At 33.5% G+C, this 25,754-nt stretch overlaps 2 protein-coding genes across 2 annotated transcripts in view; both read left to right on the forward strand.

Annotated features, from left to right (window-relative positions):
- The first annotated feature begins 2,531 nt into the window (after positions 1-2,531).
- LOC132186185 (pleiotropic drug resistance protein 1-like) lies at positions 2,532-13,214 on the forward strand. Its single transcript, XM_059600029.1, has 23 exons — positions 2,532-2,907; positions 5,064-5,184; positions 5,288-5,376; positions 5,464-5,548; positions 5,751-5,910; positions 6,038-6,114; positions 6,374-6,427; positions 6,543-6,633; positions 6,716-7,017; positions 7,107-7,388; positions 7,565-7,881; positions 7,965-8,125; positions 8,224-8,327; positions 9,198-9,351; positions 9,422-9,600; positions 9,682-10,014; positions 10,692-10,982; positions 11,072-11,155; positions 11,257-11,390; positions 11,529-11,756; positions 11,940-12,111; positions 12,201-12,455; positions 12,779-13,214. The coding sequence occupies exons 1-23, from the start codon at positions 2,570-2,572 to the stop codon at positions 13,037-13,039; spliced, it is 4,272 nt and encodes a 1,423-aa protein (XP_059456012.1). The 5' UTR covers positions 2,532-2,569; the 3' UTR covers positions 13,040-13,214.
- A 12,003-nt stretch (positions 13,215-25,217) lies between these two features.
- Positions 25,218-25,754, forward strand: part of LOC132187974 (pleiotropic drug resistance protein 1-like) — a 3,611-nt gene continuing 3,074 nt past the window's right edge. The window contains exon 1 of the mRNA XM_059602396.1: positions 25,218-25,355. Coding sequence (XP_059458379.1) covers positions 25,218-25,355 — 138 coding nt within the window. The remainder of the gene's footprint in view (positions 25,356-25,754) is intronic.

Here is a 25,754-nt window from a genome sequence, read left to right on the forward strand (position 1 = left end):
CAACAATAATAACCTAAAAATTCAATCCCGAAATAATTCTTATTCTTAACCTTTCAAAAACGCAATTTTTTTTAAAAATCAATGTTTAAAATCATACTTATTAAAACTGCAATCTCAAACGAACCCTTAATAAGAATAACACAACCATCTCCAAACAATTATAATTGAGTATTAACTATACTTGTAGGTTGCCTATTTTTGTCAGTTTGTTCTTTCATGAAAATTGCAACTTCTGAATTAAGATAATAAATTGTTTGGATTTTTAGTGGGCTAATGGAAGATTATAGTGTGTTTATTTGATTTTTGTGCAAAAAAAAAAAAAAAAAAGAATAGAAACTCTTTCAAAATACTAAAGAGATAATTAAACATTGAACCTGAGATAATTTATTTGATCACGTTAAATGCTGAGTGCAATATTGAACATTGAACCTGAGATAATTTATTTGATTACGTTAAAGAGATAATTAAATATTGAACCTGAGATAATTTATTTGATCACGTTAAATGCTGAGTGCAATATTTTGTTTTATTAGGTACTATAAAATAAAAATATTTTGTTTATTTTTGCACTGTATTTGATTCCGTCTAGGGTTTCTATTTAATTGAAAATTTTGTTGCTTGGATTTGTTTTTGTGTATATATGTATAAATTTTTCACGACAGAAAATTGATAATTTTTATGTTTGTTTCTCTATAAAGTTTCTTTATATTGAAATATAATAGGTATCTCACCAATAAGATTTTATGTTTTTATTCATTTGAATATTTTATTGGATTTTTTTTTCCCTTCTTGTGATTTACTCGAATTTTCGAGCGTTTTTTGAAAGTGTTGAAGAGATTTGTTTGATTGCATAAAATATTGAGTGAAATATGTGTTTTATTTTGTATTAAAAAGAAGGGAAAAAAAAAATTTATTGAGTGAAGATTTTATTTTGATCGCATCTCAGACATTGTAACAATGGAGCGGTATGCTCCATCGGTTGATTTGTTTTAATGAGAAAGCAATGATTTCTATTTCAGAAAATAATGTAAGATTTTGTTTATTTTACTCTGTATTTTTTTGAAATGATTAAGACTTTATGGGTTTTATTTGTATTGAAATATAATAAATATTACATTAACAATATCAGAGTTTCCAACTAATTTTCTAATTATATTTTGATAATCAGAATTCAATTTTTATTCTTGCTATTTTTTTTTTTTTGCTTTTATACTTTTCATTAAGTACATGTTTGGTACACTTCAAAAAAGAAAAGATACTTGTTCAGTAATGTACTGGTGTATAACATTTAGTATGTATTTTCATTAAAAGAGGCCTGATAAATTTTTGCACATATCTATTTTAACTTATAATGAAAAGTAAGATGAGATGCGTTTAATTTTTAAAATTAAGTTATAATGAAGAATCTCACGCATAGCGCAGGTTATCTGCTAGTATATATAAAAAGAAATGCTCTTTTAAAGATCAATTTGAACCATATTGGTGTCTTCTACCTACTAATTAATTTAGTTGGCCTCTTGGTGTGAAAGAAAAGGTTAACCGTAGAAAAATTGCATGCCTAGCCTAATAAACATTTCTCTATTATCATCGATCAATAGGTTTAGGACCATGCTTGGTTTTTTGTCAACAGATCTTTATTATCATCCATCAATTTTTCCATGCTTGGTTTAGGACCATGCATTTCTAATTTCGGCAGCATTTATAGGTTTCTACATCAAATGGTTAGCCAAAGAAACAAACTACTTCCGCTGCCAAGAATTTCCTATTAGGGGTTCTAGAAACTTAAATTTAGTGTTTTTTTTTTTCTCTTTTAAAAAAAAAATAATTGAAGAAATTATTAAAGGAGTAAACAACATTCTAGGGATCAAAATGTGCACCGAACCTTGAAAAGTTTAATTAGAATACAGCTTGTGAGTCGTGATGTTAGTGACAGATTTTTTTTTGACAAAAAAAAAAAAAAAAAACCCATAGCCGGTCTCTTTAACTATTGAAGGAATACGAAAACCAATTTAATCAAAAATAAATTGAGAAAAGTACACATATTCTCATTCAACTATCGCCTCATTGTTAATGTCTCTCCCAGACTACTAATTTCCGTAAACTACCAAAAATGTTCGGTTTAAGGCCAATAAAAATACAAAAGTAACCATAATTTTTTTTTAATAAGACAAAAATAACCTTATAAATTTGAAAAAATAAAAAATAAAACTAAAATCTAAAAAATAAAAAATAAAAACCTAAAACTGAAGAAAAAAAAATTGGTGGTTCGAAAACTACCCACTAGGGCCTAAAACTTATAGGTGGTGGATCCACGGCACAGCCACCAAAAAACAAAACAAAAACTTATAGGGTACTAAGGGATAGGGGTGGCCGAGATAGCCATCATTTTCACTTAAATTAATGAAGAGATATACAATTCGGGCTATTAATTTTATTACAAGAGCATGTAAACCCGATCCGTGCTTATATATACGTAAATGCGTTATAATGTGTACTCATCTTCATTGTCCGGAGCAGAAAGAAGGCTGAACCAGCTTACCCAAAAGAACATCTTTTTCATCATCTAATCATGGACGGCATTGACAACTACAAGGCCAGTGGTAGTTTACGAGGAAGCTTACGTTCACGCAGTTCGTCGGCGTGGAGGAACAATGCTATGGACGTTTTCTCGAGGTCTTCACGAGAGGAAGACGATGAAGAAGCTCTCAGATGGGCTGCTCTTGAAAAGCTTCCAACTTTTGATCGTCTAAGAAAAGGTATTCTGACTACGTCGAAAGGTGAAGCCAGTGAAATCGATATACATGATCTTGGATCTGAAGAAAGGAAGAAATTGCTCGAGAAGCTGGTCAGAGTAACCGAACAGGATAATTCCAAGTTTTTGTTGAAGGTCAGAGATCGGATTGATAGGTACGTATGCCAATTTACATTTTGGGGAAGTTCCAATACTCTTTCAAACTATCATCCAATTGACAATGTTCCCCTCTCAAACTTTCAATTGTGACAATGTCCCCTAAACTATCAAAAATTGTCAATCTTCCCCATTGACAAAATTACCTTAAAAAAAAAAAAACAAAAAAAATACTATAACTACTAGAAAAAAACCTAAAACTAAAAAAAAAAAAAAAAAAAGATAGAAGATGTAAAATTAAAAAAAAAATCCTTTGTATAAGAAAAAAAATTAAAAAGTTTCGAATTTTCTTTTGTTATAAAAAATGAATTTTTTTATAACTTTTTAAAATAAAAATTTCTGTTTTAAAAAGTTAACAATTTTCGCTTAAGAAAATAAAAATTTGTTAAAATTTTTTCATTTAAATAAAAATTTCCAAAAAAAAAAAAAAAAAATTGTTTTTTAAAAAAAGTTTAAAAATTTTAGTTTAAAAAATCGTTATTTTTAAATTAAAATTTTCGTTTTTAATTGAATTTTTTTTTAAAAAAATTATTGTTTTTTATTTATTTTTTGAATTTATAGGGATATTTTTGTCTTATTGAGAAATAATAGAGGCATTTTTATCTTTTTGTTAACCTTAGGGGGGACAACCTTTATACTTTCAATCTTTTTTTGGAAAAATATATAGATTAGTCCCTGTCCGAATTATCACCTACATTGCAATTACAGATTCAAACTTTTAAATGGTCCCCTAAGGGATTGCTCAATCCGCAGTGAACCACGCCTCATGAAGTAGAGGTCATTAGTTCGAATCCCCCTTTCCCCTTCCCTTGTGTAGACATGTCAAAAAAAAAAAAAAATTCGAGCACAAAAGCCCGGCGTCAGAAGACCCATCACCCATTATCGTAAGTTAGCGATAAAATGGCGTCTGCAGAAGCGTCTGGGTATAATTTTTTTTTTTTTGCATTAAAATATTAAAAAAAAAGTTTTCTGCATTGTGTGCTAAACAAACCGTGTGCTCTGAATCACGACTCATTATCATGTGTCAAATTAAACATTTTTGCATTTTTCTCTCCAATACCCTTGAAGTTATTAAAAAATATATAAAAATAACCATTTAAAAATAAAGAAATTAATAGGGCTAATATAAAAAGGGCAACCCATTTTTTGTGTTTCCCCTTTCTTTCTTTCTTTTTTTTTTTTTTTTTTTTTTAAAAAATAATTTTAATTTTTTCAAATTATTATTTTTTAATAACTTTAAAGTTTGGAAGCATAAAACTTTTCTATCTTTAATCAAATCTACTCAATCCCGTGATTAAGATGGCAGCTATTATGATTGGGGGTTACTTCCTTCTTGGTTTTGGCTCCTGCCATGTGGCCTCGTCGGCATATCTACTTTTCAACCCTTTATATTCTAAAACTCCATTCCATGTGTTGGGGTCAAATTCTTCGTTAATTAGTGAAACTCAACATGTTTAATACATGTAATTGAAATCGGAGATGTACGAGTTTTTGAAATCAAGACTTTTACTAACCGGGACAACACAAAACAAAACAAATCTCAATAACCAAACTAAATAGCAGCAGCTTTCAAACTGTGCAAAAACCATCATTGTGCTGAAAGAACAAACAGAAAACAACTCTAAACCAAAATCTCTTACTCAAAAATAAATAAATTAATTAAGTAAACCAAAATCTCCTTTTTTTACTTCACCAATTCTGGCAGAGTACTATATTCTCAACCCTTCTCTTAAATCTTCCTAATTTGCCCAAAACTATTTTCTACATAACATGGTCCTTCGTGTTTGGATGCTTAACAAATTTGAGCTTATTTCCATTTGGTTTTTTCATCTACAAAATAAACATATACATTCCAATTTCGATCGAAAAGACCTCAACTTTCCCAAAGCTACTCCACACACATACTCTGTTTTTCCGCACTTAGAAATCAATTGCAATTTCTTCCTCCATACTCTGTTTTTCCGCACTTTTAGTAGAACACCATTTCCATTACTCCTCCCCTCTTCCTCCAAAAAACCTCCGTCAAAATTCACATCCAAATTCTTCTGGGGTTTACAACCAGAGATTAATGGGTATCGTTTTTCAACTATACTTAATTTTCGTACATATTCGTCAGTACCATAATGGATTTTCTTGTTTATTGGAATTTTCTCAGAGTTGGAATTGAACTTCCAGAAATTGAAGTACGATTTGAGCACATAAATGTTGAAACAGAAGTTCATGTAGGAGGCAAAAGTTTACCAACGTTCTTTAACTTCATTGTAAACTTCCTGGAGGTAACCATCTACAAAATATAAACTTAAGTTAAAGATAAATTTTATTAATTTCTTGAAGAGTTTTGTTGAGTTGCTTTTGAATTTGCTTTTTTACTATGTATAGGGGGGTTTGAATTATCTTCACATTCTTTCGAATCAAAAGAAGCACTTAACTATCCTTAAAGATGTTAGTGGAATCATCAAGCCTCGCAGGTGAGAAAATATGCTCAGCTGTTATCTTGAATTGCATTCTGAATTTCTGACAATCAAATTCTAATTTGACGCATGTATAATTGGTAGAATGACATTGTTATTGGGTCCTCCAAGTTCTGGGAAGACAACACTCTTATTGGGTTTGGCTGGAAAGCTTGACCCGGCTCTAAAGGTGTAAACAATATCATTTCAGTGTTCTTTCTTGAAATTTCAATTCTTATCTAGCTCGTTGATAAGCTCTACCGCTTGTGTTTGAAACAAATTAAATGAACCAAACTCAAACATTCAATACTCGGTTTGGCTCGGCTCAGTTACAACCTTATTTAAGCTCTTTAATCTCATCCCTAATTTGAAAACCGAAACTTCTCCTTCAGTGTTCAGGGAGGGTGACTTATAATGGCCACGGCATGGATGAATTTGTACCCCAGAGAACTGCTGCCTATGTTAGTCAATATGATCTCCATATTGGGGAAATGACTGTAAGGGAAACCTTGGCCTTCTCTGCAAGGTGCCAAGGGGTTGGATCACGCTATGGTAAGTTAATAAACTTAAGGGATCACTTATTCTGTTTTTAGCTTTCCTTCATTACAACCTTAAAGATGAACTACCCCATGAATAATTTGCAATACAAAAGAATGACTATTAGTTTTGAAATCTGCAGATATGTTAGCAGAGTTGTCTAGAAGAGAAAAAGAGGCAAATATCAAGCCTGATCCAGATATCGATGTCTACATGAAGGTGAGATAGAAGATATTGGCCAATGATTTAAATCTTTGGGATATCTGTAGCATTAACTTTGATAAATTTATATTATTTGTTTTACCCTTGTAAGGAAATCCATATGCCTTGCAACTAATCTTAGCTTGATTCATATAATAACTAACTAATGCTCAATTTTGGATTGAGTAGAATCATATACATTTTCTATTTTAACATAACATAGTTTTAAAATGAGTAATGATGGTTTTCTTCTTGTGTTTGGCTTCTGATGTATCAGGCCGCAACAACAGAAGGCCAAGAGGCGAACGTGGTGACAGATTATATATTAAAGGTAGCATTGCCAATTTCCATACAATTCTGTACTTGGAAAATAATTATTAGGATTTAAGAAGTATTCACATAATATCCTTCAGTTTCTTTAATTTGGTTCACATATGAACCTATAGGTTTTGGGTTTAGAAGTGTGTGCTGATACCATGGTGGGAGATGATATGTTAAGGGGTATCTCTGGGGGACAAAGAAAGCGTGTTACAACAGGTATGCCAAGTAGCATATAAAATTCATTTTTATTGATATGATTTGCCAGCATGCATGATAATATACATAAGTCAAATTATAGGGGAGATGCTGGTTGGACCAGCAAAGGCACTGTTTATGGATGAAATATCTACTGGATTGGACAGCTCGACAACTTTCCAAATTGTGAATTCGCTCAGGCAATATGTTCACATTCTTGATGGAACGGCAGTCATCTCTCTACTGCAGCCTGCACCAGAGACTTATGATCTTTTTGATGACATTATTCTCCTCTCTGATGGCTACATTGTCTACCAGGGGCCCCGTGAACAAGTTCTAGAGTTTTTTGAACGCATGGGCTTCAAGTGTCCGGAAAGGAAAGGCGTGGCTGACTTCCTACAAGAGGTTAGTGTGAATCTTCACCTTCAGCCTCATCCATGCAAAGATATTGTTTTGACAGCCATAAAGTATGGTGTTGTTTGTGCATATCACAGGTGACATCAAGGAAAGATCAGGAGCAGTATTGGACACACAAAGATGATCCGTACAATTTTGTCATGGTCCAGGAATTTGCTGAGGCATTCCAATCATTCTATGAGGGAAAGCGAATAGGAGATGAACTTGCAGCTCCATATGATAAGAGAAAAAGCCACCCCGCTGCTTTGACAACCAAAAAGTATGGTGTTGGTAAGAAGGAGTTGATTAAAGCTTCCTTCTCAAGAGAATACTTGCTGATGAAGAGGAATTCGTTTGTTTACATCTTCAAGCTTATACAGGTAGATTTAAACTTGCTGATTGGTAAAGTATTGATTAAATTATTAAATTTATCCTTTCCTATTAGCTTAATCTTTCAAGATAAATGTTGTTTTAGGATAAGTGGTGATTTACAACTAATGAAGAGGAATTTTCTTTAAACAGGATTTTGATTAATTTTTTTTCCTCTTGCTTGAAGCTTGCAATAATGGCAATGGTTACAATGACAGTTTTCCTACGGACTAAGATGCATCATGAATCAGAAATAGATGGAACAATTTACGCGGGTGCTTTATTCTTTACATCAATTATGAATTTGTTTAATGGGATCGCAGAGATCTCTATGACGATCATAAAGCTTCCTATTTTTTATAAGCAAAGGGATCACCTCTTCTATCCATCATGGGTATATACTCTTCCTACATGGCTCCTCAAAATCCCGATAGGGTTCCTTGAAGTTGGTGTTTGGGTATTCATGACATATTATGTCATTGGTTTGGATCCAAACGTTGGAAGGTAATTATAATGAATTTAGAGATTGGTTTAGCAAGGTGTTTTCCAATACCAAATATTAATATTTGGTAATGTACAAATTGCAGGTTGTTGAAGCAATTTCTTCTACTATTACTTGTAAACCAAATGTCCTCTGCATTATTTCGATTTATTGCAGCACTGGGTAGGAATATGATTGTTGCTAACACATTCGGATCATTTGCACTGCTCTTGCTTTTTGCATTGAGTGGTTTTATCCTCTCCCAAGGTAACATTATATTGAGTAGTTATAATAATTTTTTTTTTCTTTCCATCATTTACACAGCACCTTAAAGAGTAATCCATTCTTCTGTTAACTTTGACCAGATGATATAAAGAAATGGTGGATATGGGGCTACTGGACATCACCTTTGATGTACGCGCTAAATGCAATATTGGTTAATGAGTTCCTTGGGAGCAAGTGGAGACAAGTAAATGTTAAAGAATTTTCAAAAATAGTATTTATATATATCGGTCATGAGAAACTCAAGTTTGCATTTAAAAGGTTCAATACACATGCTATACATGAACCTTATGTGTATACTCTAGTACAGTTGGAAGCACTAGATCCACACTTGTGGCGCCTTGATGGCGCACTTGGTACAAAGCACATTGGAGCGATTAGATCATGGCCATTCATTTTTAGACGGTCAAGATCATATGATCTGATGGTTTAATCTAAACCATATGATGTTTCTAAGATAGATCCAATAGTAGGATTTATTGGACCATTAGTAAAGTCAATTAATGATCAAAATTAAGTGTATGTTAAGATATTGTTAGATTTTAATGACTATTAGAATAGCAATTTATTAGTATTAGATACTGTTAATTGCATGTTAGTGAACAAACATTAAAAACTTTTGTTTTAACACTATACATAGTCCATTGAAAATTAGTTTTAGAACATTGAAATTGTTTTAACACTATCAGATAGTCCATTGAAAATTCTCTCTTTTTTTGTCTCTCTCAAAACCTTCTGCAGTTTTAAAAGTCTGTATCTTTCTTTTTAGAATAGAAAATCTAAGGGTATTCAGGTTCTTTCTAGACTACAAGGTTTTTCTTGGTTCCATTGTATCTTAGAGAAATATTTGATGCAACTTTTTGCATACCAATTCATCGTATGTGGTATGGACAAATAAGTTCTTAGGGAAAACGAATTTGTAACACACTTTAGAAGCATTTTTATTTGGTGCTTTCTATTAATATAGAATTATAACAGTAACTTCCTGAACTATACATTTGAACATTTATTCAGTATACCTCTTAATAACAAGCTAATCTCTTATTAAATTAATTAGATTGAAAACTCAACGGAACCACTGGGAGTTAGAGTACTAAAGGCGCGCGGGCTCTTTACCGAAGCACGTTGGTATTGGATAGGCATAGGGGCAACAATTGGATTCATCCTCGTTTTCAACATCGTTTTCACTCTGGCTCTTGCTTATCTTAACCGTGGGTATCTTCACCTTTTTCACCACTAATATAAGAGCTTTTGTGTTGATGATGTGCAACTTATGTGCAGCAATTGGGAAGGCACAAACTGTAAAGTCAGATGAACCACATAGCAATGATCAAGGGCAGAATAATGGAGAAGGCATACAGTTAACACAGCACAATAATGGGAAAAGAGGAATGGTTCTTCCTTTTGAACAACATTCAATCACCTTTGATGGCATAATATATTCGGTTGACATGCCACAGGTAACTTATATCATAAATATTTGCAACTGAAAATGCTTCTTGAATTTACTTGAGACCATTTGGTTTGCATTTGACTTGCAGGAAATGAAGAACCGGGGTGTTCTTGATGATAAATTGGTGCTTCTGAAGGGTGTGAGTGGTTCTTTCAGGCCAGGTGTTCTCACAGCTCTTATGGGTGTTAGTGGTGCTGGTAAAACAACTTTGATGGATGTGTTGGCCGGTAGGAAAACTGGTGGATACATTGAGGGGAGCATCACAATTTCAGGGTACCCAAAGAAGCAAGAAACATTTGCTAGAATTTCAGGCTACTGTGAGCAAAACGACATTCATTCTCCTCATGTAACTGTGTATGAGTCCTTGATCTACTCAGCATGGCTCCGCTTATCTTCTGAAGTTGATTCAGACACCAGAAAGGTTGGTATTTGAATGAAACCTCTACTTCAGGGTTCTATTGTTCATATCAATATTGTTTTTAGTGCAATTGACAATTTGACTTTACCAAAACTTGTTCTAAATCGCTAAGCATGACTTGCAAAATAAAATAAAATAAATGTTTGAATTTGTCGTAAAGAGTTTATGTTCAGAAATGGAATTTTTAAGTCAAAAATAGCCATTTTAGGAGAAAAAAAAAAAAATCATTTTTAAGCCTTTTTTAAAAGTGTTTTTGGCCTTTTTCAAAACAACCGGCGAAAAAAGTACTTTTTTGAGTTCTTAATTACCAAATGGAAACCTCATATTTGGCACAACATTTTATGTATTAAAAGTAGTTTGTAAAATCTTTAACGCACAAGTGGGCTCTAAATGCCACTAGGGTCACTACAAGCCTATTTGGGATAGTGTTAGGAAACTTAATAAGTATCTTTAGTACCTAAAAAGTTGTGTCAAACAAAAAGCTAGTCTATTTAATAAAAAAAATTCAAAAAGTAATTTTTGACATTTTTACTCTCAAAATGAGTCAAAATGTAGTTTTAGAAAAAAGCTTAAAAATAAAGCCTTTCTTTCTAAAAAGCTTATTTTGACTTTAAAAATTCTATTTTTCAACGCAATCCCTACCAAAAATCTAAATTCATGGTTCTGACAAATGGTTTCAGATGTTCATTGAGGAAGTCATGGAGCTTGTGGAGCTGAAGCCATTGAGGCATGCACTCGTTGGGTTGCCTGGTGTGAATGGTCTCTCTACCGAGCAGCGCAAGAGGCTCACTATTGGAGTTGAGCTTGTGGCAAACCCCTCCATAATATTCATGGATGAGCCAACTTCGGGTCTAGATGCAAGAGCTGCTGCTATTGTTATGAGAACAGTGAGGAACACAGTGGACACAGGAAGAACAGTTGTGTGCACCATCCATCAGCCAAGCATCGACATATTCGAAGCTTTTGATGAGGTGAGAAGTATGATTTCTCAACAGATTAGGTGAGCATTCATTGGTTCTCTCCTGGATTTGAGCTTGATATTTAAAACATGTACTTGCAGCTTTTCCTAATGAAGCGTGGAGGACAGGAGATATATGTTGGGCCATTGGGTCGCCACTCTTCCCATCTTATCAAGTATTTCGAGGTACGGCACTATGAGAAAACAAAAATACAGACATCCAACAGGCATAAATCTTGATCTATGTTAGTAATTTCCTAATACATATACTTTTTCCTTGCTTCTAGAGCATTGAAGGAATCAGAAAAATTAAAGATGGCTATAATCCAGCAACTTGGATGTTGGAAGTTACAACTTCTGGGGATGAAATGGCTTTGGGTGTTGATTTTACTACTGTGTATCAGAACTCAGAGCTATACAGGTAACTTCCATGTTAAATTAACTAAATATATAATAAGACCAAATATATATACCTTCTTGACAGTTTATATATAAGATCCTTGTCATATTGATGAAATTTAACGCTCAAAATTGTACAATTGTGTGGCATGTGAATAAGGAGGAACAAAGCAATGATTAGAGAGTTGAGCAAGCCTGCTCCTGGTTCAAAGGAACTTTATTTCGCAACTAAATATTCAGAGTCATTTTTCACTCAATGCGTAGCTTGCCTATGGAAACTACGATGGTCCTATTGGCGCAACCCACCGTACACTGCTGTAAGATTTGTCTTCACAATTGTCATAGCCCTCACATTTGGGACAATGTTCTGGGACCTTGGCTCCAAGATGTAAGATATTACTGCTGGAAAACTCAGAATTAGTGTTATGGATACGGTTAAATCATTACTTATTCTAAAAGCTGAAACTAATTATAGGAAGTGAATAATTTAATCATTTAATTTATATTCTAACATATGCTAATAATGGTTTGCTGCTACGATTTATTTTTACTTTTGAATTTCAAATTGCAGCAAGAAGCAACAAGATTTGTTTAATGCGATGGGATCCATGTATGCAGCTGTTCTCTTCCTGGGCTATTCAAATTGCACATCAGTACAGCCTGTTGTGGCTGTTGAACGAGCTGTGTTCTATAGGGAAAGAGCTGCTGGAATGTATTCAGCCTTGCCATATGCATTTGCACAGGTAGACAGGGTCACATATATATTAAACGCTTATTCTTTTAAAGGGAATAACTTGGTATCTTAATGCAATTCCCCTCTTTCACTCCCCAGGTTGCAATTGAGCTCCCATATGTCTTTGCACAAGCTGCGTTCTATGGCATCATAGTTTATGCTATGATTGGATTTGAATGGACCGTTGCCAAATTCTTTTGGTATCTATTTTTCATGTACTTCACATTGCTCTACTTCACCTTTTACGGCATGATGACTGTGGCTTTGACACCAAACCACCATATTGCCGCCATAATAGCCGCTGCATTTTTTGGATTATGGAATCTATTTTCAGGATTCATAGTCCCAAGACCCGTAAGTATTTTATGTTGTAGGCAATGTTTATTTTGGCCTAAAATGATTTTTCGAAAATGTTTTATGTATTTTATGGTATTTGATATGACAGAATATAATAGTCAAACCGAAAACAAAGAACTATACTTCTTAATTAAACACCGGACCAAATCATTATTTGTTTTTTGAAAAATTATTTCATTGAAAATTTTTCCGATACAAAAAAACATTTTTCATTGCAACAAAGAGAGCCTTAGTTTGATATGCAAGAACTTACGTTTAGGGATATAAAAAACATTTGCTAACTCCTTTTAGTTTTGATTAATCTACTTGGCCAACAACAGAGGATTCCTGTGTGGTGGAGATGGTACAACTGGGCATGCCCTGTTGCTTGGACCTTGTATGGGTTGGTTGTTTCACAATTTGGAGATATAAAGGACGTGCTTGAGGACACTGGTGGCACGGTGGAAGATTTTCTGAAAGACTATTTCGGATTCAAACATGATTTTCTAGGAGTGGTGGCTATTGTGACCGTCGCCTGGCCTGTTCTCTTTTCATTTATCTTTGCCTTTTCCATCAAGGTCTTTAATTTTCAAAGGCGATAGAAAATTCATTTCATTATTACAAATGAAATGGATAATATCTACTTTATGGTCAGTTGGTATAAAATAGCCATAGAAAAAATGCCTTGTCCCTAGGCTTCTTAATATATATTTCTCTATAGGTTTAGCCCCAAGCTTTGTTTTTGGTCAATGGATCTTTATGTATGTACTAAAAAAAGTTGAAGAAATATTTAAAAGAGTAAACAATAATTCTAGTGATCAATAATGTGCACTGAACCATGCAAATTTTAGTTAGTATGATGCCCCAAAACTTAAACCCTAAACACGGCATGAAGGAAAAACAAGTATCTCTGGTAATTATTTTATAAAACAATCATTATTTTCAAATGTTTTAAAGACCCTTTCTAATTTTAAGAAAACAAACCAAAGCCCCTGTTTTGGCCTCTGACCGAACATTTGAAGGGGGACAACTGAACGTTCGAGCCCAACCTTTTGTGCGAACATTCAACAAGGGACCATCCCGAACGTTCGTTGACCTATTTGAAACTCTTGGGTATTGACCAACGTTCGATCTGAAACCCTAGAACTATTGCGTAATAGTACGCCAAACGTTCGACCATATTATTGAACGTTCGGTAACAATCTAAAAAGTAATTTTAACATTTTCTCTACCTTTTCAGACCCATGCATGCCCCTCCTCCTATAAATAGCACCCCCACCTCGCCCCAAACTCCACCCCTGCACCAAAAACTCGAACCTTAGGGTGAGAAGAGATTTTTAGAGAGAGAATGAGGATATTTTGAAGTAGGAGGCCATTTTCAAGGTAAACTCTCCTGCATTCACTTAGTTTCCATGTTATCTTTGTTATTTTCATGCCCTCTACAAGTTTTAAAGATACCATGATGGGTTTGTTTGTCATTTTCCTTATAAGAGAAAAGGGGTTTCCCAAATGTTTTAAACACCCTTCTTGGATGATATCTTGATACGTTATGCTTATATGCACTTATTAAGAGCTTAAGATGAGATTTGTTACATAGTGGTTTGAGGATATGAGCCTTTCATGCATTCTGGCATCTGTCTGAATGTTCGTTGCATACTAATTGAACGTTCAACCCCGAGCCCAAACATTCGGCCAGTGTACAGAATGAATGAAATTAGGGTTTATGACCTTTTACCTAGATTGCTTGTCAATTAGGACCTTATGTGTTTATAATACGTTTTATAGTATTGCGTATAACGATAAGCTATGTTTCGCTATAGGATTTGAAATGTCTGAGGAATCAAGCGAATGTACGAGGTAAGTAAATACTTACGACTACTTTCCTTAAAAACGTACAATGTGTCAGCTAACTTAGCATGCGTATGTTATGAGCATATTTACTTTTTACATAACTTGGTAATTGCCTTAATAACATATTAATAAGATGCATTGAATGACATGATACACCGATATGTGCAGTATAATGGCTATGAGCTTACTATAAATACTTGATTCCATAATCAAAATGTGTGTGTTTATACGGGGCCTTGGATCCCATGACCGGCGCAGCCATGTTTGATTGGTGGATAATGTGGTCTTTTTGTGTGCAAAAATATATCAATAGTAAAATATCACTCCCAATAAGACGAATCTTTGTAGCATAGGGCTATATAGAAGGTGTTGAACCTCAAGGACTGCACTGGTATCATTATCATGTTTTTCAGAATTAAATATAACTCAATTAGAAGATGATTGTTGTTTTTGGATTTATAAAGTAAATGCATAAAATAAAGCAAAAGTAGATTGTGATGAGAGTGAGAATAAAGGGTTAATTTCACCACTAACCGCATAACAATGATTAATCATAAATTAACAATGAAAATTCATATTATGCACGATATAAGGCTCGTCTCACTCGAGTAGTCAAGAAAATACCATCATTACGAAATAAGTATAATCTATCTTCAGTTAGCACGGACTGTTTGTCTAACCTCTAGATGCGGTACAGTCCGTCTTCCCTAGGTATGAACTATCAAATATCTTAATAAGTTACACACAATCAATAAATAAACATAATTTATCTTCGGGTCGTACAAATTGTCTACCTAAATTACACTCAACTAGGGTGTAGACAAATTCGCATTTCCTAGGCATGGCCTATCAAATCCTATTGATCATGTGTCAATTAAAACCATTTTATAACAATCATTCATCTAATCAAAGAAAATATAAAGGATGAGTTTAATCAATATAAAAAGCTTTTTAAGACAAGAGAAGAATTTCATAATAATTGAATATAAACATTAAGATCAATTTTGAAAGTTATACAACCATCAATCATATAGAAAATCTCAAATTCAAATAGAATTAAACTATTGTTACTTGGAGAGGGCTACATCAACTCCTTATTACATAATTAGTTGCTTATACTGGTGTAGGGATGACTTCCTGCCATGTTCATCTTCTCTTCAACTCTACAAGCTTCCAAGAAGATCTTTGTGTAAATTATTTTTCTAAAACGAAGCACACCTTTCTTTGAAGCTTAGAATCCTATTTATACTAAATTACACTAAACTAGGGTGTAGACAAATTCGCTTTCCTTAAGCATGACCTATGAAATCCTATTGATCATATGTCAATTAAAACCATTTTATAACAATCATTTATATAATTACAGAAAATATAAAGAATGAGTTCAATCAATGTAGAAAGCTTTCTAAGACAATAGAATAATTTTATAATGATTAAATATAAACATTAAGATCAATTCTCACAATTATACAACCATCATGCATATAGAAAATCTCAAATTTAATTACAATTAAATCATTGTTACTTGGAGAGGGCTACATCAACACCCTATTACAGAATGAGTTGCTCATGCTGGTCCCGGATGGCCTCCTGCCATGTTCATCTTCTCTTCCACTCCATAAGCCTCCAAGAAGATCTTTGTGTGAATTACTTCTCTAAAACCAAGCATACCTTTCTTTGAAGCTTAGAGGCCTATTTATACTAAATTACACTAAACTAGGGTGCAGATAAATCCGCGTTCCCTAAGTATGGCCTATCAAATCCTATTGATCATATGTCAATTAAAACTGTTTTATAACAATCATTCATATAATTATAGAAAATATGAAGAATGAGTTCAATCAATATAAAAAGCTTTCTAAGACAAAAGAAGAATTTCATAATAATTGAATATAAACATTAAGATCAATTCTCATAGTTATACAACTATCATGCAAATAGAAAATTTCAAATTAAAATACAATTAAACTATTGTTACTTGGAGAGGACTACATCAACACCTTATTATAGAATTAGTTGCTCATGCTGGTACTGGGATGGCCTCCTGCCATGTTCATCTTCTCTTTAACACTGCAAGCCTCTATGAAGATGTTTGTGTGAATTACTTTTCTAAAACCAAGCACACCTTTCTTTGAAGCTTAGAGGCCTATTTATAGGGTGTAAAACAAACCCTAGAAGCCTTAAAAATCCTAGAACAATCGTAAGTTAGTCTCCCAGTTGGATTAGGTCACCTAAAAAGGCTTTCAATAGCAGTTCCAATCTCCAGGTTGTCTCAGTCACCTATGTGCGCTCGAGAGTATTGTAGCTAGGCTTGAGCGCACATGCGCTCAAGCGTACTATAACTGGGCTCGAGCGCAGCTACAATAACTTGAAAATGCATTTTAAGCCCAAATTTAATGAAATTAATTGTATTTTTCCTTAGGAACCTGAAAACATAAAGATAACACAAAATCAAATAGATAACACTGCTAAAGAATTAACATATGCGAGTTAAGGGGCTTGAATGTGCAACATTCGGCGCTTATCAATGGGTCCCTACAGGACGTACGTTATTATTAGCATGGGCCACCCAAATTTGGACTTCGTCGAGCCACTAGCTATTAATCACTACAAAAAAATAATTTTTTTTCTCACTAGAGTTTTCTGACGTGTTAGGGTATCTGACACGTCAGAAAACTTTTTTGATGTGGTATTTCTGACATATGTTGAATGTCAGGTACATAGGAGTCAACGACTTTTTTTTCTAACGTGTTACTGTTTAGCAAGTCAGGATTTTCTTGACACGTCAGAAAATTTTCTGACGTGTTAAAATATAACATGTCATAAATAATTTAAATTTAAAAAATTATTTTCTGACGTGTTAAAAAAAATAATTTTTTTTAAAATTTTTTCTGAATTTTTTTTTTTCAATTTAAAAATTTATTAATTTAAATTATATATATATTTTTTGTAATTTCTTTGCACAGCAGAGAAAGTGGTGCCATGCAGAGAAAGTGGTGCAAAGAAATTCGTTTCTCTGCAACACTCGAGTGGTGCAGAGAAAGGAAAAAATTGCTACAGAGAAAATTTTTTCCTTTCTAGTGGTGCAGAGAAACGAAAAAATTGCTGCAGAGAAAATTTTTTCCTTTCTCTACATGGCACCTCTCTTCTTTTCTCAATTCTCTCTTTCTCTCTCTTCTTTTCTCCGGCCAGCTCTCCCTTTTCTTCATTTTCTCATTCGCTACCTCTTCTTTTCGATCTCCATTTTCAAAATCCCAAACCCAAACCGAAAAAATCTTCAAAAAATCAAAAACCCAGACGTCAAACCCAACAAATCTTCAAAAACTTAAAAAATCTTCTTATCTTCTCTTCTCCTTTTTTTTTTTTTCAATTTTTCTTCTGGTTCTCTTCTTATTCTCTTCTCCCTTTCTTTTTCTTCTTCTCTTCTCCTTTTCTTTTTCTTCTTCTTCTTCCTTTGATCTGCTGCATGGTTCTCAATTTTTTCTGTCACCTTTTCTTTTTCTTCTTCCTCTAGAGGGAGCTTACGCATGCAGAGAAGGGAGATTGAGAGAGGAGAGAGAGAGTGTGTGGGAAATAAATGAAGAGGGAAAGAATAAAAAGAGGAAAAAAGTTGAGGAGAAATAAGAAGAAGGAAAAAGTTTAAAATCCAGCCCATTTTTTTGTAACATGTCAATATTTAGCAGATCAGAAAATTCTGACGTGCTAGTTGGACAAATCAGAATTTTCTTACGTGCTATTTTTGGCACGTTAGAATTTTCTAATGTGTTGAAAGAGCACGTCAGAATTTTTTGACGTGCTATTTTTTGCTATGTCAAAAAAATATTTTTTGACGTGGTATTTTTTGCCACGTCAGAAAATGGTGACATGGTAAAAAACATGTACTGTTTGCCACGTCAGAATATGGTAATTTTTTTGTAGTGAATGGTAGTGTACAATAGTTGGGGTACCAACATTGTATTAAAGATCCCTTGGAACAATACCAACCCTGTTGAAAATGGATAATATCTCGAGTAGATCATACATAATAATTATGACCTATTAACGCATTAGTTTTTTATATTAAACTTACGGTTAATAACTTTTTTGGTACCTGAGTTTTCACTTTTTTATTTTTTCCCCCCCTGAGTTTTAAAACATGACAAATCTAGTATCCAACCTATGGGGAAAAGACAAAATCAATACCTCCGTTAGTTCCGTTAGTCCTACTTAACAGGTTTAGTAGGAAAATCAAAAAGAAAAGTTTGGAACTAGTCTCTGAAATTACCCGAAAGAACTTGGACATGTAATAGTGTCTGAAATAAAAATAAATTCTTGCCAACTCGGCAACACATTATTTCCCTTGTTTTCTCGGCAACCAAACAGAGGCAGCTTGTTTTTTTTTTTTAATTTTTTAATTTTTAATTATTTTTACTTTTTAGGGTTCCAAGCTTTCCTTGTTGATTTTCCTACTAAACCCGTTAAGTAGGACTGATGGAACTAACGGAGGTATTAATTTTGTCTTTTCCCCATAGGTTGGGTACTAGATTTGTCATGTTTTAAAATTCAGGGGGAAAAAAATAAAAAAGTGAAAACTCAGATACCAAAAAAGTTATTAACCCTTAAACTTATAAGAGATTGTCGTTAGAATTACACCTATACATCTCAAAAACCAAAACTATATTTTTTGGTGTAATAACATAGGCAACACCTCATTTTCTTGCTACAACCAATACGTGTTTACTTATGCTTATAAAAAGAGATCATATCATACCCGACTATGAGATTTACTTTACATAATGTTTGCGGTTTGTCTGGTTATTTGTTTTAAGAGGACTTTTTTAAAAAAAAAAAAAAAAATCCTCTTAAAACAAATAACCAGACAAAAAAAAAAAAAAACAACAACAACAACAACAAACAAAGCCTGAAAACTATTGTACTTATACCAAGTTTGATTAGAATAATTTTATTGCAATTAGTAGTTCCCAGTCTATGATTGATGATAGTTATGCATGCCTGGTGACTTAATTTAGATAACTCAGATCTATCACTTTTACATTCCATTACAATTACTCTGAGTATACTTGATGGGTGATACCTTACAATTACAAGTTAACTGAGGTGCAAGGATTTCCAGTAACCCTACTAAAATGGTCAAGGCTAGTATTGGGAGCATTATGGTTAGAATGCAGCTTATGAGTTACAACGGTTTTCATGATGTTTGTGCCAAAGATTAAAAAAAAAAGAAAAAAGAAAAAAAATTGTAAAAAAACCATAGACAGTTTCTATAACAATTGAAGGGATACTAGAACCTAATAAGTTTCTACTTATTTTGGTGTATGGATATAATGGACCAAAGCCGAGCCTAACTTTAGGGTTTCAAGATTGATTCATTTATGAAGATGCCTATTCGAGCCCAACTCAAGCATGAGCCAAGTTATTTAATGTGTGTTCAAGCTTGACTTGTTCAAAGCTCAAGCAAGCTCGAACTTGTTGAGAATGTCATTCGAGCCAAGTCTAATACTTGAAAAAGTTGACTCAACTTGAGCTTGAGGTAAGCTATTAAATTTTTAATGTGTGGCCAGGTGGAGTTCAGCCCAAGTTTGTGAATAACCTCTACACATTTATCTATAGTATAATACATATTACATAACTATATAAAGCATATTATACAATATATTATATAGCTATATGATGCAGGGGAGCAATGACTACTTGGTATTCATAATCCTATTTCTTTGTGGTTGTTGATGGATGAAAGCAATTTGTATTCTTGCTTTGTTACTCTGTGTTGAAGGAGATTAGTTTTTCTATTTTTGGACTGAGTCACAATATGTACTCCAAATAGCATTATACTTATTGCGTACATATTATCTTTGTTGTCTTTAATATTTACTCTTCGTGTAACTATTTCTGTTCATTTTCCATACGTTACTATAAGATGGCATCAATCATCTTTACTCCTCATGTAAATGTTTCCATCTATTTCATACTATAAGAGGATGTATGGGTATTATGAATAATAATATATAATAAATCTCCTTTAAGTATTTTCTTAAGAGATGAGACTTCTCTTAAATCATTGGTGAGACTTCATTGCTATCTTGCTAGAATTTCTATAGTTTCTATTTCTCTGTATTGATTGTGTTACTCGGCTGCACCAAAAGTGGTATCAGAGTGCTAAGGTTCCGACTACAAACTTGTTTCTTGAAGCAATGAGTATCACAGTGGAAGAAATTATGTTGTCAGTCCTTGAGCCAACAACAACGCGATGATCTTTTGCCATACTATATTTATACATTATCTTTTCTGTTTTTTTTTTTTAAATTGAATAAGGAAAGGGCTACAAGGAATATTTATACATTATCCATAGTATAAATATATAATATTGAACTATATAAGGCATGTTATACAACATATTATATAGGTATTCTATAGCTAACATATTAACATGTTATTATTATATATAACTAGCACATAACCCGCGCTATGCGTGGAATTCTTCATTATAATTTAATTTTAAAATTTAAACGCATCCCCATCTTACTTTTCATGAGAAAAAATCTATCATGCATCATATAACGAAAATATATACTAAAGGTTATACACCAGTATATTATTGAACATGCACTTTTTTTTTTTCTGAAGTGAACTGTACATGTACTTAATGACACAATCACACACAAATGAAAACATAAGACCATTGAATTTAGTTTAATTTATATAAACTAAAAGATGGTAAAATTTTGTTCCTGTTGGAGTAGTTAAAGAAAAAAAAAAAAATAGGAAGAATAAAACTTGGATTCTGATTATCAAATCATTAATAGAAAATTAGTAAAAATCTATCATATTGTTGATATGGTACAATATTTTTTTCAAAAAAAAAAAAGAAAGAGAAACAAAATATTTTTTTATGAATAGAAAATAATACAAAATTTTTTACTCAACATTTAATGTAATCAAATAAAGCTTCTTACATCAAATTCAATGCTTAATTATCGATTTCGTATTTTCAAAAAACGAAAATATTTTTTTGTACAGTAATCAAACAAATTTTTGCTCTCTTTTACATTCTCTTTTTTTCTTTTTGTAAAAGCATTTTTTTTATGGGTCTAAGGCAGTGGCCTAAGCTGCCTATACTATTGAGCCGCTCGTGCCTTTTTAAGGTGTGATTCCTCTTTCTCTTGATGGTGAGATTCTACCAATTTTCAGGTTCGTCAATAAGATTCTATTCAACATAAAATTTATCTCTTTTCTAACGTTCTTTTTTATCCTGGGTCATACATAATTAGGTGTTGTATTTAGAAAATATATATATATATATATATTAGGTATTGTGAGATTCGATGCAAGGCCTAAGAGCATTCTCAGAAGCTTCCCTGTCATATTCCCTAAGTTTAGGGAACCAAACTACTTTTTGTTTTCCTATGTTAATATGCACTCCAATAGCTTCCTTAAATGCTTCCCTATATTAATAAAATATTATTTTTTTTATTTTACCTTTTTTATATTTTATTTCTTTAATTTATACTTTCTCTCTCTCTCCCTCATATTTTCTTCTTCTCCGATGGTTCAAGTTTGAGTTCCAACCACAGATTTGAGTGTGAGAGAAGACCGCACAGATTTGAGTTCCAACAACAAATTCTTTCCTCTGTGCGGTCTTCTCCGGTCAATCCGTCTGTGATTTCATCATTTTCTTCTCCGATTTGCGTCTTCTCCATTGCAGGTTAGCGTTTCGTCATTTTGGCTTATTGTGGTTGGTTGTATTTGATGTTTTCGTTCCAGTCTCTAAAATTTTTGTTTCTTTCTCAGCTCAGTGTTCTTGCATTTGATTACTAGAAAATCAGAGCTCAAGCCCAAAAGAACCGAACCCAAATCCCAACTCCAATCCTACACTCTCAACTTCTCTTAGACAATCGTTTTCGAAGCAATCAGATGGCGCCACGGCGAGCTCCATCGTCGAGACGCCGTCGACGAGTAGGATTCGGATGGGGGAGAACGGAGAGTGGGTGTCGTCCGGCAGAGCTCGGGGCGGCAATTTCGTAAATTACTTGCCCAAATCTCCGGCCGTTTGGTGAGGTGCGAGAGACAGAGAGAAAGAGAGGTGAGAGAGAAACGTGAGATGAGAGATGAGAGAGGAGAGAGAGTTTTTTTTTTCAATTTAATAATCATATGGATTGCTACAGTGGAACCCAATACATTGGAGTTGCTTATGCTACCCTCGATAATTTAGAAATGCATATCTGCTATGGAGTGAAACTTTCTGATTTTTTGACATTTCTAAAGCATGAAGCAGGGTCATATAAGAATCTGTAGCACAGGAATCTTCACAGACCAAAAAAAAAAAAACAAAACAAAACCAGATGAAGCGTACTTCGCCCGGTATGGGGGTGAATGAACCATTATTGACGCTGGGGTGAATCCGACCACCCCAAAAGGCAAAAAAAAAAAAAAAAATTTGAGAAGAACCCAGATGCATATATGACCAGGAAAATTCAATTAGCTTCACAAAAACTAAAAAATGGGAAACAAGAGAGAAATTCCAAATTACCATATTTTTCTTCAGCTTTTCTTTATTTCATGAAGATAATGGTGGGAGTACATCTATTATCACAGACAAAGAGAGAGAGAGAGAAGTGCAGGAAAAGAAAGAGAGACACCGCCTTTTTTTTTTTTTTTTGGGGGGGCCTCTTGGGGGTGACCAGATCACCCCAAAAAGCCATGGGGTGGTTCATCCACCCCCATACCGGCCATGAGAGTGGCCCTTGGCCAAAAATAGGATAGCTCCTTTGATTTCGATTTTTTTTTTAATTTTTTTTTTTTATGAGTTTTTTAATATTTTGAGTTTTTAAATTATTAATTATTTTAATATTTAATGTATTATATATTATTTTTAAAACGCGGATTGAGGGAAGCATATAATACATTAGTTTTTTGTTTGATGCCCTATTATTGACCAAAACGACCGCGTTTTGTGGTACCGCATGCAAGCCGGATCCAGCCCGAACAAGTTGAACAAGTGTACAAACAACCTAAATCTCATTTGTTTGGCTATCCGAACAAATGAGTCTGGACAAACTCTCACATAAAATTACCCTATTACACAAAATACTGTTCAATTTCTTCAACGGCCACATATCATTAGCGTCACTAACTTTCAAAATTATTGTGGGGCAATCTTTCCAAGTTCTAGCTTGGACTCAGCACAAAAAACCTACCACATCTCAGGTGAAGTGTATGAAGATTGAAAAGAGTAATGCCATACATGACACTTCTATCTTATTTTTTATCCCACTATGTTGACATGATAGAGTTTAGTAACCAATGAATAATTTTTTGATTAAGAGCTAATTCAAGGGCTAGTACACCTTGCCCCGTCAGCATAATAAAACATTTGTGGGATATTGATATGGTAAATAGCATTTTTCAATTTGAAATAGTTATACACAATGACACGGTCAATGTTGATTCCACAGAAGTGGGCCTTTCAAATACAACACCATAGCCTTGTCGAGAAGGCATTCAAGACATAGATTGCTCATAATGGCTGATCTTAAGACATACGGAGAAAAAGAGATAATTAAAAATGGCTGCATATTGTTAATCTCATTGATAGTCCCTAACAAGAGAAAATCTACTGCTTCGTTTGTTAAAATTATCCTCTTCTGTCTTTTGTTTTCTATTCTCAAAATAAAAATATTAACAAACATAAAACACAAAAACACCCACCAAATACTCAAAACTGTTTCACCTTTATCTTATCTCACATTAGAACACTAGTTCAAACAAAAAATAAAAAACACCTCCTAAAACAAGTTAACAGACATACCCGTGGGGAGTGACCAACAAGTAAAACAAGAATTAGTCCAAAAGGGGCAAAAACTTCAAATAGACTTAAAACTTTAGCATCAGCAATCCTACTGAGGCAGTGGCCAACAAGGAAAACATGGACCATAATCACTTAGAACCTCATTGTAGTAAAGCCTACAAGAGACCTACCAATGAGGAAATGTCTCCAAAACATAACTCTTATTCCCTTTCTCATGCTCCATCACTGCTTAAAATTTCACTTGTTCCAGGCAAACCTACATAGTCATCACCCTCAGTCACTCTCCGGAAAAAAGGGAGTATGGAAACAATCCTCATCAAGTGAAAGTCAATATTGTGTGCAATCATGGCGATTATGTTCCTTGTTGCTGTTGTTCTTACTTCCTACTTATTTAAGTTTTGTTCCTCATCATAATTTAATGATGTTTGCTAATAGGTTTTTATGTTTTTTGAACGATAGATTGTAACTTAATATGAAGTTGCCAAGTAGGACTGATCGGAAAGATTGGGAGATGAACACTAAGAAACGAGAAAATGGAGTGTAGGTTGAACCTTACAAGGTTAAGATATGAACCACCATTATTAGTGCTTTAATGGCCTGGTAGTTCATTCAGTTTTTGGGGAGAGTCGGGGGAAATTGTTTGCAAGTGCATTTTCCTTGTGGTGAGAAATATGTGTTTTGGGGAATTATTTGTTTTTGGTTTGAAAATTTGTTCTAATGTGACAAATTTTTGTGTTTTGAGTTGTTTGATAATATCTTTGATTTGAGAACAGAAACAAAAGGCCAAATACAAAGTCGAATAACAAGCATGGCGATTATGTTTAGTTGGTCTAATGTTGTCAAATTGTAAATGTAATAAAAGGCAAAATACAAAGTCGAATAACAAGCATGGCGATTATATTTACTTGGTCTAATGCTGTCAAATTGTAACGGTAATAACTGAGAAGCTATTGTCACGGAGAACAGATTTGCCTGGGAACTCATGTCTCAAAATTTGCTGGTTTTACAGAAACATGTCTTGTAATTGGAGGATTGTCCCTTGCTTTGTTAGGAATCAGTTTATCTGCTAGATGTGGCAGGCTAAGAAACGGTGTCTTTAAGAAGGGGCTTAAGTCAACCCAAATATGTACCCCTTCTTAGAGACACTATTTCTTAGCCTGCCACATACAGCAGATAAACTGATTCCTAACAAAGCAAGGGACAGTCGTCCAAGTACAAGACATGTTTCTGTAAAACCAGCAAATTTTGAGACGTTTCACATGGTAAAAAACGCAAAGATAGTGTTGTTCCTGTACATTTTTAGTATTATTTGGGAGCATCATACTACAATTTTCTACTTCAAAAATCCTCAATGTACGAACCAGAAGAGATTCAAATTGAAATAAATGCAACTCTCAGCAATGCACAACCATGATTCTAGATAGTAAGGCACAACCATCCAACGTCAATGACCAATTATCAGAAAGCTTTACCTCTCTCTACCATCACCATAACCCTCTCGGGTACAATAAATTTCAAGTAGAAATACCAAAAATTCTAAAATGATGTAACTTGGCAATAGAAACCAGTACAACCTACACAATAGAAGTGAAAATAACATTACACATCCATCAATCCATGCCCATCATAGTAAATTTAGTCATATCATCCATTATTCCTCA

This window comes from Corylus avellana, chromosome ca7 (genome assembly GCF_901000735.1).
Source record: "Corylus avellana chromosome ca7, CavTom2PMs-1.0".
NCBI classification, from domain to species: domain Eukaryota; kingdom Viridiplantae; phylum Streptophyta; class Magnoliopsida; order Fagales; family Betulaceae; genus Corylus; species Corylus avellana.